Here is a 19,078-nt window from a genome sequence, read left to right on the forward strand (position 1 = left end):
ATTTTATAGCATTAAATTCTACTTAAATAATACTATTAAAAATAAATACAATATAGAATTACATGAAAGTACAAAAGGATTTAAAGAAGTAAGGCAAAAGTAAAAAATGGACAAATAAATAACAAATGAATATGACTAGTACCATTTAGTGGCTACAGGTGAGATGCAAGTTTGGCTCTAAGCTTTCAAATGGCTAAAGCTAGGAGGGGAATACAATGGGTATGTCAGTGGTTCCCAACTGGTAATGCTCACGCTCTTGTGGAACAAAGTCTGGAAACTGCTGGAATAACATACTATAAGATTTTTGTTGTCCATATGATAATAGAATAATTGTTTGGGGGAGAATGGAGTTTTGGGAAGCTTTTCTCCTGTGGTCCTCCTAAGATGTAGTGGGTTACTGCCTCTAAGTTAGCCACCCCTGGCCCATCGTCGGCCCTGACTGGGTTGCAGGGGTGCACAGAGACAGTGATCCTCCAGTCCTCAGGGCAGCCAAGGGAACAAGGGGCAGCTGGAGCCTGTGGCCTCCAGTCTTGACCAGTCCCTTCCATTCATACCAGGATGCTGAACAGGTAAGTATTATATTTTTATAATATGTGACATAAAATAAAAAGCATTTCATCTAAAAGATACCTATAAAAGCTGTAATGGGGAATTTTATGTAACTGTTTCTTTTAACAAGCTGATTACAAGACAGAGAATACAATTCAGTTAAACTATTTCTGCAAGGGGCCAAAAAGGTCCAGTTACCTACTATCTGGCTTCATTTTCAGTATTACATATAGTTATAAAACCTATCTGAACCCCTTCTTTCAAGTGGCATTTATGTGAATGAATTTACGTTACTTATTAATGAGGTCACCTTCATTCACCACGTGGCCAAGTTTGAGGAAAGGAGCAGGCCATGCTGCTGCCCCATGAACACTCCCCACGGTCTCAGAAACCGTGAAAGGCCTCACAATGCCCACCTCTCCGAATCTACTTCTTTACATGCAGTTTTTAAGTTCACTGTAAGTACAATATAAACTACACTGCAATAATATACACTTGTAGGATATTCATTTCATTTATGAGGGACTGACCTTCGATTTAAAAAATTACAGTTAATCTTTAGTCTGAACCTTCCCCTCCGTCTCCATTTAATTCCACACAGAATGACTGTTTATAAGATGTGTCACTGGGGAGCATTAAGATTCTACCCTTTAGAATTTTTTCGAAGCATGAACTTTCAGGTAAAATTGCTGGTGCAGAAGCTTACCACTATGGGGTATGACTTACGCCTCTGTATATTCTCCTGGTCACCTGCAACCCTTCCTCAGGAGAATATTGTCCTAGTGGAATTTTCCCAGCAGATATGACTTTGAGGAGATAGCCCTGATAAGTACATTTGTCAGTCTTTATGGTTCTCCACCCCATTAGTCACATCACTACACCAGAGTTACACCAACTACAGACACTAAAATCATCTTACATATTAATTTCCCATATGACACATCAGATTCCTGTAGCAAGAGCTTCTGTTTTAAATCAAAAAGTTAGGTTCTTACCTATACATATAAAACCAAAATATTCCATCAAACTAAAACGAAACTCCATTCTTCCCCTAATGAATTTTTACTATCTGTGAAAGTGAAGCAAGAGGATTTTATTCTTCCTGTATGGATACTGCAATCACTTTTGTTTACTCTGAAAATGGAAGAATGAAAGAGTATGAACAGACAAGGTTCTAAAATGCATGCATACTCAAAAGAGGATTTTGGAGAAAAGTACAAATGTGAGGACAGCAAAAAGAAAAAAAGTAGTCCATTAATGTTCAGCACTTATGAATAAAAGCTTAAGCAAAAAGTGTAGCTAAAATTTTTTTAAAAAGCACCCTCATGCCTCTTTATTAATTTAAACTTTATCGCAAATACAGAACTGTACTCTGCTGCAGTCCCCTTAAGTCATCTTGTTAAATTTTGTCACAACATGTGTTACCGTCGTTCTACACTTTTACCTTTGCACTTTGTAGTGTGTAGCAGAGCAACGTAATTAACCACCGCTAGGTAGTGTTTACGTTAGTTCTCAAAAGGTTAAGAAGCTGATTATAGCTAAAATCAGCTTTGCCTGAGGCTTCAGGGGCTCTGTGTAATCAAATTAGACAAGCAGGGCACAGTGTCACCTAACACAAACCAGTGGCACTTTCTTCTTTGCTCTGACTCCCCCCCTTTTTTTTTTTAATAGGGGAACAACTAAGGCTTTGTGCTTTTTTAATTTTAATAGATAATTTTAAAAGACTTGTTTCTAATAAATTTGGCATGCAGTCTCGTAAGATGTCCACCTGTTCAAAAGTAATGTGAGCAAGGAGAGACAATGTTGAAAAAAAACTTGAGAAAAAAAATCTTGCTTGTTAAAGGGAAGTCTTCACTGAGAGAGACTGAGATGTTTTAAAGAAAGTATTTTCTTAAAAGGCAGGTGACAGCATGATCACAGGTACATGACATTATGAACATTTCCTAGCTTTGGACAGACTGTCAGTTTTGTTCTGCAGAAAACCACATAATGGTTTATCTGCTTCCAAGAGAACTCAGAGAACTTTATAAACCTGATAGATAATGCATTAGCATTTCTAAGAAGCCATGGGAAGCCCACTCTGCGGACTTACAGCTCATCTTCCCTCCATCTCTACTCTTTGAAGTCAGCAAGGTGAACTGTATAATGGACACATTTAAGGAGGAGGTTTAATAAGGTGAGAAGAGCAAGCCAGCCCTACTGCAGAGACTCCCTTTCCACAAGGTCCTATATTCAAATGCAGTAAGAAGTATTAGTCAAATCCAAATCTTGCTACCTTCAAGCCTAAAGGGAACAAAAGCACGAACACTAGATACTTAAAAAAGAAAAGCAATGGTAAATTTAAATAAAATCTAGAGTCTCGTTCTTAAAAAATGTATGGATCACTATTAAAACTATATCTGACTTTAACCTCTTGGTTTAAATCCTACATATTTCTTACTGTGCTTGAAATACAGAAACAAAATGAACGTAAACATCCTACAAATGAGTGATCAGGAGAAAATGAGTTTTGCTAATGATTTATTCAGGGCAATAAAATCAAAACTTGTTATTTTAATTGATTAAGTCATAAAGAGTTCCTGGCAAAGTCAAATCTTGCTATTTGCACAGTCAGACAATTTCTGCTAATCCAGCAGTACTTAACAAATTCACATGTGGTTAGCTTGTCTTGCTGTAGCTGTATATCACATTTCTGTGCTGCAAGCTGTGCAAAAAAAATCAATATGCCAAGTTTAACAAAAGGACAGGAAACATGATGTTCTCCTATATTTTCAATGAACCTCAAATGACTCTGCTGTTCATACTCAGTGCAATTTATGGCAGAGAAATGTATTCTTCAATGAAAAAAATCTACAATGGAGTGAATTACATAAATCCAGAGCTGAAGTTCTGCCTTTTTCCATAATAACAATTTATTTAGAAGATTCTGACATTCTGATTCAATGTGCACAGCACAATCAGCCATTCACAAGGCATATTTTTTTTTCCCGATGAAGGCTAAAGTATATTCTTTAGACCAAATAAATATATACTGTCTATTTATGGTGGTACTTTGATATACATATTTAATTTAGGTTTTGGAGACTTCTTTTGATGGTCTCTTTTCACATGTGAAACATAGGATGAGATGGTTTCTACCCATCAGATGCTTTAAATTGTAACACGGAGGGAAAAAGGCCCAGTGGGTCCTGAGTTACTGCATTGGTTAATTGATTCTAGATTCTACATCTTCTTTTACTGCGGCAGAAGTACATTATGTGTGGAAGTAGATTAGGATGAAAATGTTAAGAATGAGGTAGGAGTGGTCATGACCAATAGGTCAGCACAGAGTGGTGCCACTTCTGCCTTCTCAAGTCACTGATGTGGAACTAAATGTGGCAAAACAACCGGTAAGCTGGACTTCAGCCAAAGGACTCAGACCTGTTGCCACAGTTGCTTTTTGTTGTTGTCATGGTTGCTGCTGATTTTTTGGGGGGAAGGGGGGTAAAAAGGGTATTGGCTTTAGGAATCTTCAAAAGGGCCATACACATAGAAAAATAAGAAAGCTAGATAATCCACAAATACAGACAAATTCACTTAAACATATGGAAAACTCTGGTAATTTCTCTTCATTCCAATGAGCAGCAGTAAATGGATTAATCGTACTTAGCTGGGGAGAGCATGTCAGTGACCAGGATTGACGGTATAAACTGCTACACAGAACACACTCAGAGAATCACACTTATTTCTAACTTTCTATTAGTGTGTTATTTGCAAGACAAACTTCATTAGAGATTAATAAACCATTTAAAAGAGGATGGGCATAAAGTTCCCAGTCTGAAAATAACAATGTAATTTTAAGTGCTGAATAATATTAATGTTGCTGTAAGAATTCATATTCTTATTTCAAAATAGAGGATACAATATGGCTCGGCATAGTGATAAGAAGTTTTTTATGGCTATTCAGGAAACCCAGAGCACAAGAGCTTGGGAAAAAATATACCAATGTATACAAACCATAATTTAATTGTGTATTAAAGTAGACTCTTTAACGCCTGCAAAGATAATAAATAGTCATATATAAACTCTCGTTAGTTGTATGACCCTAGTATAAAATCTACCCCCTGGAAATGAGAGAACTAACACTTTTTGGAGAATGCTTAATTATTTTAACAACAACATACAAGGGTCTATCCATTTTACTTCTAAAGAATGGTTTATTACTGAGAAAAACTGCCTTAACAATGTTACTGATTTTAGGTTTAAATGGCAATTCAGATTTTTTCCATATTTTTCATCTTTATAGAGTTTGTATTTTCTAGCTTTTTCTTACCTCTAAGTATTCTTTGGTGGTACTTCTTTCCTCTTTACTGGAAAGCATCTATTAATGAGATTTCCTTACCACTTTATTACTAATAAATCAAATCTGTAAGGATTTGCTTCTGACATAAATGCCTACTCTGTTCTTGAGGCAACACTGCCAGGTCTCTCAGGGATGTCTTCTTTGGACATCTGATAATTTTGTTAAACTCAGCTGGAGGGGTTCAACATCACTTTTCTAGCGCGATTTCATTTCTCCAGCATCGCTGGTATCTTCTCTTCCTATCTGCCCATACAGGAGACTTCTCCATAACTTTCAGGTACCTCAAAATACCAGAATCTTCACAAAATTATCCCGAGTTTTCTACCTGCTATTAATTATCTATAGGTCAGAATAAACCAGGTGCTGCAAACGGAAACATTTGGTCTGCATGAAGTCTTAGACTATGGAGTGTGTGCTTAATTCGGTCTTAATTAAGGCCCTAGGAGAGAATCTCAGAGCTGGAAAAGATCATGGAAATCATCTACCTACCTCATATTTCAAACAATGAGAGATCCAGGGAAACGAAGTAACAGGCCCAAAGCCACATACTGGTTAGTAACTCTCATCATTCTATACTCACATCGTATTTTTTGAGTCCCCTGCAATTATTATGCTTTTCAACCAGAACTTGGGAGAACCACCAATTAATAAATTTCCTACAGATAAGATTTCCATCACTTTCAATCAACACAGTCCTTCTGTTTCTACTGTTAACCCTTCCAGGCACTTTTGCATCGTATCTTTGCATGACTCCTGGGGCTTTCTCTTCCTCAATTCTCCCTTTCTTTCCTGTCTGTTAAAAGACATGTGCAAAGAATATCTTGCTCACAATGTGCTGTGGCCACATTATTTCATTGCAGAAACCCCTTTTTAATATCCTTCCCAAGTCAAAGGCAACTTTTCAAAAAGTCCATCTACTGTCTATCTTCAATAAGGTGAAATGTTCACTTCTTATTTTCCTACCTGTTTTGTTCCCTTCCTTTAAGTAATACAGACATAAACTTCTTTGGTTTCTATTTCCAGCATTCCAAAAATCCCAGTCTTTAAAAAAGCTCCCTTTTGCCTTTTCCTTATGCTCTGTTCTCTGAGCACTTTAGGGTAGGTTCCTTTCCCTCCCAATCTTCTACACCAGAAGAGAAGTGCATCATTTGGTTGTTTACCTTCATCTTTTTAGGCCACATGCCTTTTCTTTTTCAACTCCTTTCAAGATACCCACTTATGAGTCTTTCTTTGTAATCCATCTAACTATTGGACTGCAGACAACAGTCACATGCTATCACCACTACTTAATCTTCAATCCTATTTCATCACATCCTTTAATTTTAGAAACACAGAAGTGTAGAATTGAAATAGGTATTAAAGATTCTTTAGTCTAATCCCTCCCAAATGTAAGAATTCCTTCTATCAAATTACTGAAGAGTGGTCACTGAGACTTCCCTTGAATGCTTCAAAAGATGGAAAGCTCATTAGTTTACAATGCAGCCCATTCCATTTCTCAAATAATATAATCATTATACTGAGCTTATTTAATTTCCATAATCCACAATCAAAGCTTTTGTCATAAAGTACTAAGAATGTCATATTTGGTTCAGGGTTGAGAACAGCTAAATCATTAGGTCTCTGTGAGTTCTTTGGTGCCATAACTTGAAGATCTGGATGCTCTCTGTTAGATTTCCAGTGCTGCCCCCCCCACCCCTTTCCCATGGTACTGAAAACCCGCCATCAACTTTATCAAATTATTCAAGGAAAATAGTTTGAAATTTTTATCTTGGCCATTTAAAGAAAAACGGAAACTCTTCAACTGATGATACCTCTATATCAAGAAGCTGGTCTGCATAATATTTTAGTACCTACTTAGTTATAAGTAAAGGAGAAACTCAAACTTTAATATATCAACTTTTATATAGCAGGAAAATTATAGATCCACGAAACTTTTATTATTATTATTACTATTTTCTTAACTAGAGAAAGCATGTGCCTCCAAAAATTGCATTTCGTGCATTTATGATGGACAGTCCATGTTTTAGATTTCATTCCTTTTAACTTTACTGCTTTACAGAGCCAGACTCACCTTTTAATATTATATTTTGTGACCCCCAAGTAAAACGGTAGGTGTATACACAATCTTACCTATGTGTGTATATTATACTTCTGAAATTAATAAAATGAAGAACACTGTATGTTTAATACGAACATAGCTTAAGGCCATGTAGTATAAGGCCTATTTTGGGGGAAAGTGAATAAATAAAAAAATATGGTTTATTTTTTAGTGGTAAAATCCTGAAATTAAACAGATAACGCTAACTCTTTGGACTGGTTTAAACTTGAGATTTGTTTAAAGGATGATTTTTAATTTGATAGGTTTGGAAAAGGGGAAGGTGGGAAGCAGAGGGGTGGAACCCGGCAAGGCAGCTCTGTAAGATGAATTGCTGTTAGGGTGAAGCGGCTGGTTACAGTAATAGCTGGAAACCATAAGTGTTGCAGGCTTTGAAGTCAGTTCAGCTTTGATGTCTTACTCTCATTGTTAATCGTAAGATAGTGTGGAAGAAGAAAAAAGTAAGACTGCCCGATACTGTCCTTGGTGTCATTGCTCAGGAAATCCTAGCATGAAAAGAGACTGGTGTCTGTGTGAACTTTAAGTAGCACCGGTCTGCTATTTTAAAAATGTTTTAAAATTATTGATGTGACAATTAAACTTGTTTGTTAGGTTGGGGCAAGCACATGGATATACAAAAACATTCTTACATTCATTATTAGAACATATGGGTCAATCAGTGGGGACTCATGTATTAATGGTGATTTGTGGTTGTCACTATGCTGACTACTGCTTAGATCCAAGTTATATATACTTGGTTCCCAAACTTGAGGAATTTGTCTGCTGAGGACTGATAACCTTGCCTGGAAGGAACCTTAGATATTATTTAGCCCAAGACTGAAGCCCAGAAAAGCTGGCTTGTTCTGGAAACAAAAGATGAAACTGCCAAGTGCACACACACACATACGCATAAACTAAATGAATGATGACCAATATACACCGTGTAGAAATGAAGGTATAAAAACATCTTCTGAATTCTTGTCTAGAAGAAACATTATGGGAATTTCATGTTTAGAGCATTGTTTTCCTAACTTCAGTCATTTCTGTAACACTTTTATGCATTTTGCCATATTCACAAACTACCAGTACTATTAAAATTCCTATTATTTTCTTTACATCAATTTATCTTTTTCTCTTCGCCTAGTCCAAAGCAATAATATCCATTAAAGAGGCTTCATTTGTTACTCATATTTTTGGCTAATACATATTAGAATAAACAAATAAGTGCTAAAATAAAAAGTGGTTCATCTACAAACCACCAGTAATATGCATATAAAACACTGAGATGGAGAACTCAAAGGAAGAATATATTCTAATTACTTCTTGTAGAACTTAAATGAGAACTGTGATTTTTAAGTCTGTACTCTAAGTATTTAGATGTCCATGTGTCCAGTGACCTAGGAAAACCTGAATTTAAAATTTTCTTTTCTTTTCTTTTCCTTAGGTTCATGTGGCTTGATGATTCCTACTTTAAAACTTTGTTTAGTTACTGGGGCCTGCCCTAGCTTACTTCATGGGTAATAAATAATCCACAGTTTAAAAAATCTGTGATACACATGATAGTAACGATAGTCTGAGACCAAGTTGGTAACATAAAAAGTTGAAAGGGAAAGTTTCCTTTTGACTCTTTTTTAATAGTGCTGTCTTGCTGCTTATTGCTTTAAAAGGGAGGGAAAAAAAACCTATCTAGGTAGAAAGAAACTACAGAAACAATCTTGATGGGAAAAGGAAAAGAATGATTAAAGTTCGATGGCATTCCTCTTGTTTATGTGTTGGTATCGTGTAATAAGACGAGGAAGAATCCAAAGCCAGATACTAGAAGAGGGGGGTTAACCACACCTCATGAAACAAAGGGTTATTCCTCTGTTAAGTTCTTACCCTTTAAGTGCATTAGAGTTGACTGTAAACATAAACAAAAGCCACTGGTGGGTAATTAAAGTTGAAGAAGTAGCTCATAAGAAGTGGAATATTCAGTACGTATTAGAATCAGTTACACAACATCTGATTTAATAGTTAGATTTTTTTAGCGTTCCTCTTATAATACATGTTAAATCATCTCAACAAATTATATTCTGTAATATAGCAAAATGACAATTTCAGTGTAGTCTAAGGCTGGTAGGACAAGAACATTAAAACAAATTAAGCTATAATCCTTTATCTACATTAAAAAGCTGGAAATCTGCAGGCATTTGTAACAAGAACTTTAAAATGAATTTGCCATTCCCAGAGTCATCTCACTAGACAGGAAAGAGGAACTTGGCATGTGACCAATAAATTATGAGAGAGCAACACCTCGGGGTTAGAGGGCACTGATGACTTCGACAAATCTCACCAGCGAGGGCAACAGATTAAGCTGGGGGATAGGATGCCCTACAACCTTAACCTGTTAATACCTTTAAATTCTTAAGAATGACCTCTAGTCTGCTCTTTCTTATTAGTTGTTAGTTACACTAATTACAGCTTAACTGGTATTGTTGGTACCAGTTTTTCCCTCAAAAGACATGGAGAGAAAGGTTATCTCTAATAGCTTCAAATAACTTCAGCCAAATTCTGCTCTGCACGTTAGAAGCACTTACCTCCCATTTTGAATGGGTCTTTTATAGACATCAAAGGAAAGACACTAAAAGCAATGTGTGTTTGTGGATTCTATAAAGCATTTCATGTAGGAAGCTGTAAAAATAAGAACAGTAACTTCTCCTGTGACTAGAACTTCAGTATAGTTTAAAACGAGGTAATTTATTTTTTATGTTTATTTTCAACATATAGGGACTGGTGATTTCAAATATAAGGAGCTAGTTATACCTTAACCATGCTAGTGAAGTAAAAATACTTAGCCCATGAAATCCCCTCAAAATTTACGGTTTTCAGAAAGGGATAATGAAATTTCTATCATGATCTTTTAGAACCGTTTTAAGTTCAACATTTACATTGATGGTAGCCTAACATTATATGGAATTGTACGTAGATTCCAAAGCCCATTTACAAAGATTCAAATACCATCTGTGAAGCTGCAGTAAATTACCCTGTAACATTAATCTTTAAACCAGGCAGTCAATCAGAACAGAAACATACCAAAGAGATTTAAAGCAAAAGAGTCATAACTGAGTTATCGAGATTAATGTAAATAGTTTCACATATAACATTGTAGGTTCTCACGTCATGTTGTTTTTGCTTTGAATGAAACATATAAAATTACTTCTATATCTTAAAAATAAATGACTAATATCTAAGTGACACCAGTGGTTTTTCTTTGTGCATGTAAAAAAAAAAACTGTGAAAATGATGGCTGTTCACCTAAGCGTGCTGTGAGGTAACAAATACAATAAGAAAATTTTGATTTTATACAATTGACGCATTAGGGAGTCTGTATTAATGTTACAAAAAGAAACTTAGTTTTACAAAAGGGCATCTTTACACGTAGCCTGATATACTTAAAAGATGGGACCCACAAAATTTTGACTTAGATGAAACTCTTTGGGAAAATGAAGATGGATAATGAGTGTTATGTACCATCAAACCCCAAATGCCTTTGATTTTAAGATTCACCGACACTCCACATACCACTTGGAAAAAACACTGCCAATTAAGCTATGACACACTTTCCTATCACATTGAATGCAAGATATATTATTCAGACTTCAAGTAGTTGAAACTGTCTTGTAATCACAACGAAACACAGTATTTTATAATAAATTGATTTGTCTATCAATATATTTAATATGTTTCTTCTCTGTGTGTGAGAGCAATCTAACTTTGAAATAGAGTCACTAGGTTATATTAAATATCCTTACTGTATTTAAAGCATTGAGAGGACACTGATCATACATTTTCTGTCTTCTCTAAGGATAAAAGAGGAGGAAGAGCAAATGATGCACTGGGGATTTCAGTTTGCTTGACTTGTTGATATCCCCACTTCTTCCCATAAAGGATTTAAGGCAGATAACAAGAAGATCACATACAATAAAATAATTAGGGGAATAAGAAACAGAAAACCAGAATTGGGGAAAAGGACAACAGCAAACAGATTGCAAGAACCTATCTTATTTCAATTAGACATAAAAATAATTTGTGGATAACATAACAGATCCCACATTAAAAAAATCTTTTTACTGCAATTAAAAAAATCAAACATAATATATTTATCTGTGAGAGTTGAGGGACAATTTTTCCCCAAGTATAGAACTCTGGTAATCTGAAAGAATTTCTATAAAACAGATGATTACAATCTATTACTATGGGTTAGAAGAGAGATACCAAATGAAAGCATGACCAAGAGAGAAATTAAATATTGGGGAAAATAAGCCCCAAATACTAGCAGCTCTCCCCTGAGAAGAGTAATTTGAAGCATAATGGATAAAGTAGGATTAATAGGAAGAACTAGTGGACTAAGCCTGTGTATGTTCAAGTGTTAAAACTGGTCTATGGTACAGATGCTATTAAGCTATCTTAGGATCCAGGTGAGGAAACGAGAGGTGCCAGCCCAGGACCCGACAGCACTGGCGGGAATGAATGCTACTGCAGCTAGGCCCTCCGCGCAGTGGCACACGGAATCCGTAAACACAGTAAAATGACTCAGGGCATTGTGTGAACGATTTCAAAGTCACAAGCATGAATAACAGTCTGCTGATGGATCAGTTCAAGTGTTCAAAATATAAGATCTTCTGGTATTGAGTTATCCCATGTTTTCTCTTCTCTCTGCATCAGATAACATACGCATCTGATTGTGACACATATATTAAATATTCCAAGAGACCAGAGAAACTGATACAAGGATAACTCTAGTGGACATATCCAAAGCTCTTCTTTGGGGAAGCACACAGTCTTCAAGTCACCCAGTCCTTTGCTGGGCTGCAATTACAATGTCCTCCCCCCGTCCCAGCCCCCTCATAGACATGGCTGGCCCAAGCTGGTCATTCACAGCCAGTCCTACTATTCGGTCTCCTTGGCTTCAGTGATTAGCTCAGGGATCATCACAGTACCCAGCAGGGCCAATAAGAGTTTTCACTAAGATTCTTACTTGAATGCTAGAGCTTTTTATCTGGGCTAATGCTGAATAGAAAATGTTGCGACTAATTGGAGCTACCCTCCCTTTCTATGTGAAGGAAACCCTGTCTGCGAGCAAGAAAGAATGAGGGCAAGAGGCAAGGAAAAGTAGAGAAGGAGATGGAGGGAGAGTCTTGGTCACAGAGTTTGAGCTCTAGTATCTAGTAGTACCAGAAGCAGATCTACCCCTGGGCCTTTCTATTTACATGAATCAATACCTGATTTTTTTTTTTTTTTTTGGTAAGCAGGTGAATTGGAGTTATATAATTTATAATGATGAGCGTCTGTACTAAAACAGAAATTGAAAAAGCTACATTATATTCTACACTTTTTTCAACTCCTATAAAATGTGAAGCTGATATTAATGTGTGCATATTTGAATGCATGTGTACACATCTGAATCTGTAAAATAACTACATAGTAAATTTTACTAGTGGCATTTTTTAAATGTTAATACGTGTTTAAGGGCAAGAAGTGTCTGGATTAGCCATGCAAGTCCTATAGATAACTAAAAAGGGTAAGCCAAAGTAACTCATACCAAGTTTCCTAATACTTTAAAATAATGAAGGAAGGAGGGTGGTGGGGGAGGAGAAGCGATTTACTCTGATGTTTTTCTAGGCACAGTTAAAAGTAGCTTGCATTTATTGACAACACAAGAGTTTGGTATTGGGAGGAAGTGGCACAGAAACGTACTGGGGAATAAGGGAAAGCTAGCCTCAGATCATGGTTCTGTTGCAGATAATGTCAAATAATGCAATTGCAAATATACAATTCACTCATCAACAACTGAGAACTGGGTATATCTATTTCTCTTGCTAAGAAAGCAGAAGACCTTGGACAATAAATGCTTTTCCAGAATGAATTTTCATGTTGCTTGAACTATAACATATCAACCGCTTTAGGAACTGACTGGAAAATAACTGTCATCTGGCATCATGCTTCGTGTGAGCTATATTCCACTTCAAGTTGAGTTATAAAGAACTCCAATAAAAATATCTCAGTGTTCTCAAAATAATTACTTATCTCCTACTTTCTAAATATCCTTTTTAAATTCCAACATAGTTAACTTCGAGAAACCTAAAGTTTTCAGGCTCTCTGCCTTCTAGCTGTTCTCCGCTGGTAGGAAGGGTCTGGAAGGGCAGTTCCCCAATGGAATGCCCCAAACACGAGCCGGACTCAAATTATTTACCTAACAACTATTTCATTATAGAGACTTTGGGGATTTTCAGATTTATAGAAGTGACCTCAATTCATAAGACACATATCTGTCAATGCTGGATCCTAATAGATTTTTGGCCTATCTTCAAAACAAACTTTGCTGAAATAACTTACACTAAAAAGGGTCACTCAGTATTTAAAGACAAAGCATGGGTGTCAAGACTCAATGTGTTTATTGATGGCTTCTGACACTGGTGGGTTTGCAAGATTTAGGAAAAAAATTTTAATCTTCTTCAAATTCTACACTGATACTATGGAGTCATTTTAGAAAGTTTCTTAAAAACTACTTTAAGTGTTAAAGCATTTCAATATTCACAATGGAAGCAACACTGGACTTTGTAACTGAAGATCTATAGGTTTTGAATTTTATTTAAAAAGGTATTATTAAGCACTGCATCTTTCTTTATGCCTTGCTAAGTACTTTTCAATAATTCTTATGAGAGTTTCTGTTTGTTTTTTGGTTGTTAGAATGATTCTGTACAGGAGCATATCAATCATTTTTATTTCATATGCAAATAAAACACAGATGAAATTGATTATTTATCTGAAATCAACTGTCTGGTATGCACATTTACTGATATCAGTTCTGTCTCCAGTACCATGCTGGGCACCCTCTTTGGATGTGAGCTGTGGACAGAGACAGAATGACTGTGTTCCACGACAGTCAATAAGGTTTCCAATCAGATTATTATTATTATTATTTTTTTTTTGCAAACAAAGGCAACTAAGCTACTACTTAAGACATTGTCTTTGGTGCCTGATGGGTTTTTCAATTATCAAACTCTTCTCAGTGTTTCTTATGATACTGTAATAAACTAAAAGGAACTGATTAATAGCTTTTTATCAAAAGCCTACCGGAGACAATTGACTCTTGAGAAGAATAGACCAGTGGATCTACTAACCATTAATTTCTCCAGATTTGCTGATCAGTAGTGCAAAAGCAAAACCATCTGGAAGCTTTACGCCTGTACAAAACTATTTTATTTCCTGGAACAAAGGCCTTCAGAACCTTGGATCTTAGTATTAAGACTCAGGCTATTTGTCAAAAGCCAATATAAGAACCAGTCATGTGAAGAAATGATTTTGTGTCTTAAACGACAGCAACAGCAACCGAAGTACTTCAGTTCAAGACATTATCTATTGTGTTATTCAATGTCTCCTTAAGATTGAGATATTAATCTTTAAATTTAATGTTGAGGAAATACTTTTCCTAATGCATTCTGAAAGATTCGTTTAATTAGGCTTATGCACTGGGAACTACGTAGCTTTTTGCTACGGCTGTCAGGATTTTAGCCACTGTATTTAACTCTCAATTGCAGTAACTAATCACAGCCTGGATTCCAGTCTAAACCAAGCCCTTTCTCTTTTCCTCCCATTCCTGACTTTTGGTCTTCCCTCTCTCCCTTCTCACACCCTCCACTTAACAACCTCTAGTCATCCTTCAAGTCTTCCTCAGCTCAAGTTGTCCCCGCTCTAAATGGGACAGACAGCCCTCACTGACTTAGATGCTCCTTCCTCTGTGTTGCTCTTCTGTCCTTCCCTCTAACACTGCCCACTGGTGAGGTGATCCTTGGTTTTCTCACTTCTTTCCTCTATCTAACCCAAGTGAACCTGGTCTAATTCTGAATCTTCAGTGTCCAGCCCTTAACAAGTGCTTAGTAAATACTCCATCTGTGAGGAAGTACAAGGGTACACTACTACTGCTTATGAGACTGTGGAACCTGGAGGAAAAGCAGGAGTTAGTTTGGGGCCACAGCAAGGATGTCCGGGAGACGGCCCAAAGCTGTTCTGCTGGGCATTATCCTTTTGCATGCCATGGTCTAATGTATTACCTTTGATCTACACAGCTCATACTCTGCATAATAAATTTACAATATGACTATCAGTATATGTGTGCACATGTTTTTTAAAAGAACAGGTTAGAAACCAAATCATTACTTTATTTATACTTTCAAAACTTAATAATATTTGCACAAATATTGAGCACTAAAAATACATGTAGTCAGATACTGTAATTAAATGTACATGCAGATTAGGACAGGTAGAGTTTCACGGGTGAGTCTTAGAAGGCATATGGAGGTGAACATGCTAACAATTTATAAGATGTTCCATTGAATAAATGGAATCAGTATTGTCCTCTTTAAAACAATGATAGAAAATCTATACTTGCTTTTTTGTAGAAAGTGGTATTTCATTTATATGTGGTTTTATTTCAACTGCATTATCACTGGATCAACTGTGAGAAAATATTTAAATCTCACAAATTCAGGCACCTTCTGTTTCCTAAATGTTCACATGCTGTATATATGTGCACAGAGAACTTTCACCAAATAATTAGTTTACTGACTAGTGCAAAATTCTGTTTAAAAATTTTAAAAATACAATTTTTTTTATGGAGGGTGCCATTTTTGGAAACACAAATAAAAAGGATTAAGATTCTTTCACTTCTCATTTAAAAGTATAACATTCTTGTTAGTATTTTCCTTAAAGTTCTTGGCCCAGAAGATAAAAATTTATGGCTTTAGATTAACTACTTTAATGATGTGACACAGAAGCAGCAGAACATTCTTTTCTGCCTATGGTGCTGGTGTGACTGCCTTTTCAGGAGAGGAAAGAACAACACAATAAATCCCCGTATGGTAAGTCTTTTCCCGCCTCTTTAGTTTAAATCTCAATTTTGCAAGCAGACTGGTGCTGTGAAAATATGTTTGAAACGAGGTAATCATTTGTAATATTTTCATGTACTTAATGACTTATTATACAGAAAGAATGATTTACATTTCACATACTGAGAAAACTTACTGTCTACTTAAATTTAGCAATGTTCTTAAAACTATCTATGAAAACAATCAGTGTCTAAACACTTGCTATTGGCTGTTGCACCTCTGCTTTTCATAAATACAACATGATCACAGCAAATTAAAGGCAAGCCACTTGACTGTCCTGTTACATTAGCTTGACGAAATTAGTGGCTGGCAATGCTTAGCGGAAAGTGACAAGGCTTTCTCAACAGGCTCACATACCGATTTTCCTGGGGAAAGGAAGAATCATATTTTTATCAAAGTATCCAAAATTTCCTTCCTAAGATAATGCCTCTCAATCTCGCTGATGAGAGTCCAATTGTTCTGCTCCTAAAATAGATAGAAATCAGTAGCTACTGTAATTCTTCAGCCCGTAAGGTCATTCATTGGGAGGGAAAAATGTTATTTTTCTTGAAATTTTCCTGAGGGGGAACCCTGGAGTGGTGATGTTACCTGTGTGAATGGCCTCGAGACAGAATGCAGATCTGGGGCTGTCTGACTCTATGGCTAATGCTCTTTCCTTTCCACCACACCAGCTCTTATTTAACTCCTTTGCAGGAAAAAATAAACAAGTCTCTCTGGGTTCCTACACCTTCTTCCAAAACACACACCTATATTTTCTCTGTATCAGGAGTGGCAGGTGTTTCGGGCTGAAATGAGTTCCTCTCCTTAATTTATATGTTGAAATCCTAACCCCCCAAACCTCAGAATGTGACCTTATTTGGAGATAGGGTCTTTACAGAGGTAATCAAGGCAAAATGAGGTCAACAGGGTGGGCCCTAATCCAATATGATTGGTGCCCTTATTAAAGGGGGAAATCTGAACACAGAGACATGTATAGAGGGAACACAGTGTAAAGAGACATTAAACAGAAGGCAGCATCTGCAAACCAAGGAGAGAGACCTTAGAGGCCTTGAACATATCCTTCCCTCACAGCCCCAGAAAGAACCAATCCTACCCACGTCTTAATCTTGGACTTCAAGTCTCTGGAGCTGTGAGACAGTAAATTTCTGTTGTTTGGGCCACCAATCTGTGGTACTTTGTTGTGGCAGCCCTGGCAAACTAACACAGCAGGCTTTGGACAGCAAAGCCAGAGCACGTGGATGTTCAATGAAGAAACAGCATGAGTAAAGGCAGGACTGTGCTTGCATTTGGGAGGCAACTGTGACCACAGCAGGAGACCAGGAAGGAAAGGTTTAAGTGGTGATCACAGTAGGAGGAACACTGTCACCAAACTCTGTCCATTCCTATTCCCTGTATCCTTGTAGCCTGTACATTCAACCTGCAGTGCATTGTTTTGTTCTTATTCATGGAGACTCTTACAATTATTATAGCTAGAAACAACTTCAGAGATCATTCCTTTCAATTATAAGACGTTATATGGGTTTTCAAAAAGTCTATCTAAATCCTTCCAAAATCTTATCATCCGTTCCCCTTACTTAGTTGTCATTTGACAGCTAAGGGAACTGACTTTATAAATGTTTTCCAGTTACTACAATTTCAAAAGTCATTTCCCAGTATCAGATAGTAAGTCTTCTAGCAACTGAAACTACTGTCTCTACTTTTTCTTTTCTTTCATTCATTCAGTTTTGGCTATTGATCACTGAGCACCTACTATGTGAAAGTTCCTATCATGCAAAAGAGGAATTTACAAGCTATACATAAAGCACGGATAAGGTACAGTGAAGATATAATGAAGAGAAAAATGATTGGGTGCCTACTGTATAAAAGGGAAGTCCTAGGGGTTTCTTATTATATGATCTGATTTTATCTGTTTATCAACTCTCACCCTGTGGATTGCTAGACATATACTACTGATGAGAAACTGAGGCTGAAAGATGTGTTTGTTTGTTTGATGTGGGTGCCTCAGCATACTTTAAGCTCCCTGAGGGTCAGGATGAACCTGTTTTGGTTACCACTGTATCTTAGCACATAGGACACCACCTGCTATATAAGGTACTCAATATTTATTCAATGACTACATTAACAAATCATTGAATCTAGCTTAAATTTTAATTAGGCTGGCATTTTAGCTTGTTTCCCACAAAAGTTCATATGCTGAAGTCCTAAACCCTAGTACCTCAAAATGTGACATTATTTGGAGAAAGGATCTTTATACAGATAATTATATTAAAATGATGTCATTAGGGTAGCCCTAATCCAACGACTAGCATCCTTCTAAGAAGAGGAAATTTGGACACAGATATGTTCACAGGGAAGATTGTGAAGCAAAGGATAAAGGATACCATCTATGAACCTGGAACAGAGATCCTCCCCCCATAGCTCTCAGAAGGAAGCAACCCTGTGACACCTTGATTTCAGAACTGTGAGAAAATAAATTTCTGTTCTTTAAGCCCCCCAAGCTGTAGTACTTTGCTATGGAGCACTAGCTAACTAACACATGGCATACTGAAACTAATTCTCTTTCCACAAAAAAGGTCTATGCTGAGATTTGCCCACTACTCAATCAATAATACCCAAAGTTTCACAGCTGTTCCAGGAGCATCACCATCCACTCTAAGACAACTATTCCACTTAACGCATCTTATACACTGCCCTGGCCACTGCACAGACTTCTAAAAGAAGGTCTACACCATACAACCTGGAAGGAAGAAGAGGACTAACTATCAAACGATATAGTTACTCCTTTTGAAAAGAAGAAATGATGTATAACAAGTTGTACAATTTTAGAAGGGAACATTGATTTTAAAATGTAGTGAATTCCAGGAAGGCTTCACTTTTTCCTTTTCCAACCATAGTCTTTGGCAGGCCGTCAGCAGAAGAGTCAATAGCAGAAGTGAAGCTGGTTTGTATTTTGTGATTTTGTTGGATACTGGAGGAAGGAAGCCTAAGAAGCTCAAGTTCAATGCCAACAGAGCTAATTTTGTGGCTGCAGAAGTCAGAGCAGGGCTCACAGCTAAACAGTGAGGTGGCAGAGCAGCAGCCCAACTGACCTGCCTGCAGGGTTGTTTTCTGGAGGTGGCCCGTCAGGGAAACCACAGTCTTCTAAAGCTTCTTGCAATGGTTCTC

At 36.8% G+C, this 19,078-nt stretch overlaps 1 protein-coding gene across 5 annotated transcripts in view; it reads right to left on the reverse strand.

Moving 5' to 3' along the window:
- ARB2A (ARB2 cotranscriptional regulator A) overlaps window positions 1–19,078 on the reverse strand; it is a 362,845-nt gene that overhangs the window by 76,868 nt on the left and 266,899 nt on the right. The window contains exon 11 of one of the 5 annotated variants that reach the window (XM_064482415.1): window positions 3,128–3,253. The exons of the other annotated variants lie outside the window; for them this stretch is intronic. Coding sequence (XP_064338485.1) covers window positions 3,234–3,253 — 20 coding nt within the window. The 3' untranslated portion in view covers window positions 3,128–3,233. Of the gene's footprint in view, window positions 1–3,127; window positions 3,254–19,078 lie in introns of those variants that run through there. 5 annotated transcript variants of the gene reach the window in all.

The sequence above is a fragment of the Camelus dromedarius genome, chromosome 3 (assembly GCF_036321535.1).
Source record: "Camelus dromedarius isolate mCamDro1 chromosome 3, mCamDro1.pat, whole genome shotgun sequence".
In the NCBI taxonomy this organism is placed as follows: Eukaryota; Metazoa; Chordata; class Mammalia; order Artiodactyla; family Camelidae; genus Camelus; species Camelus dromedarius.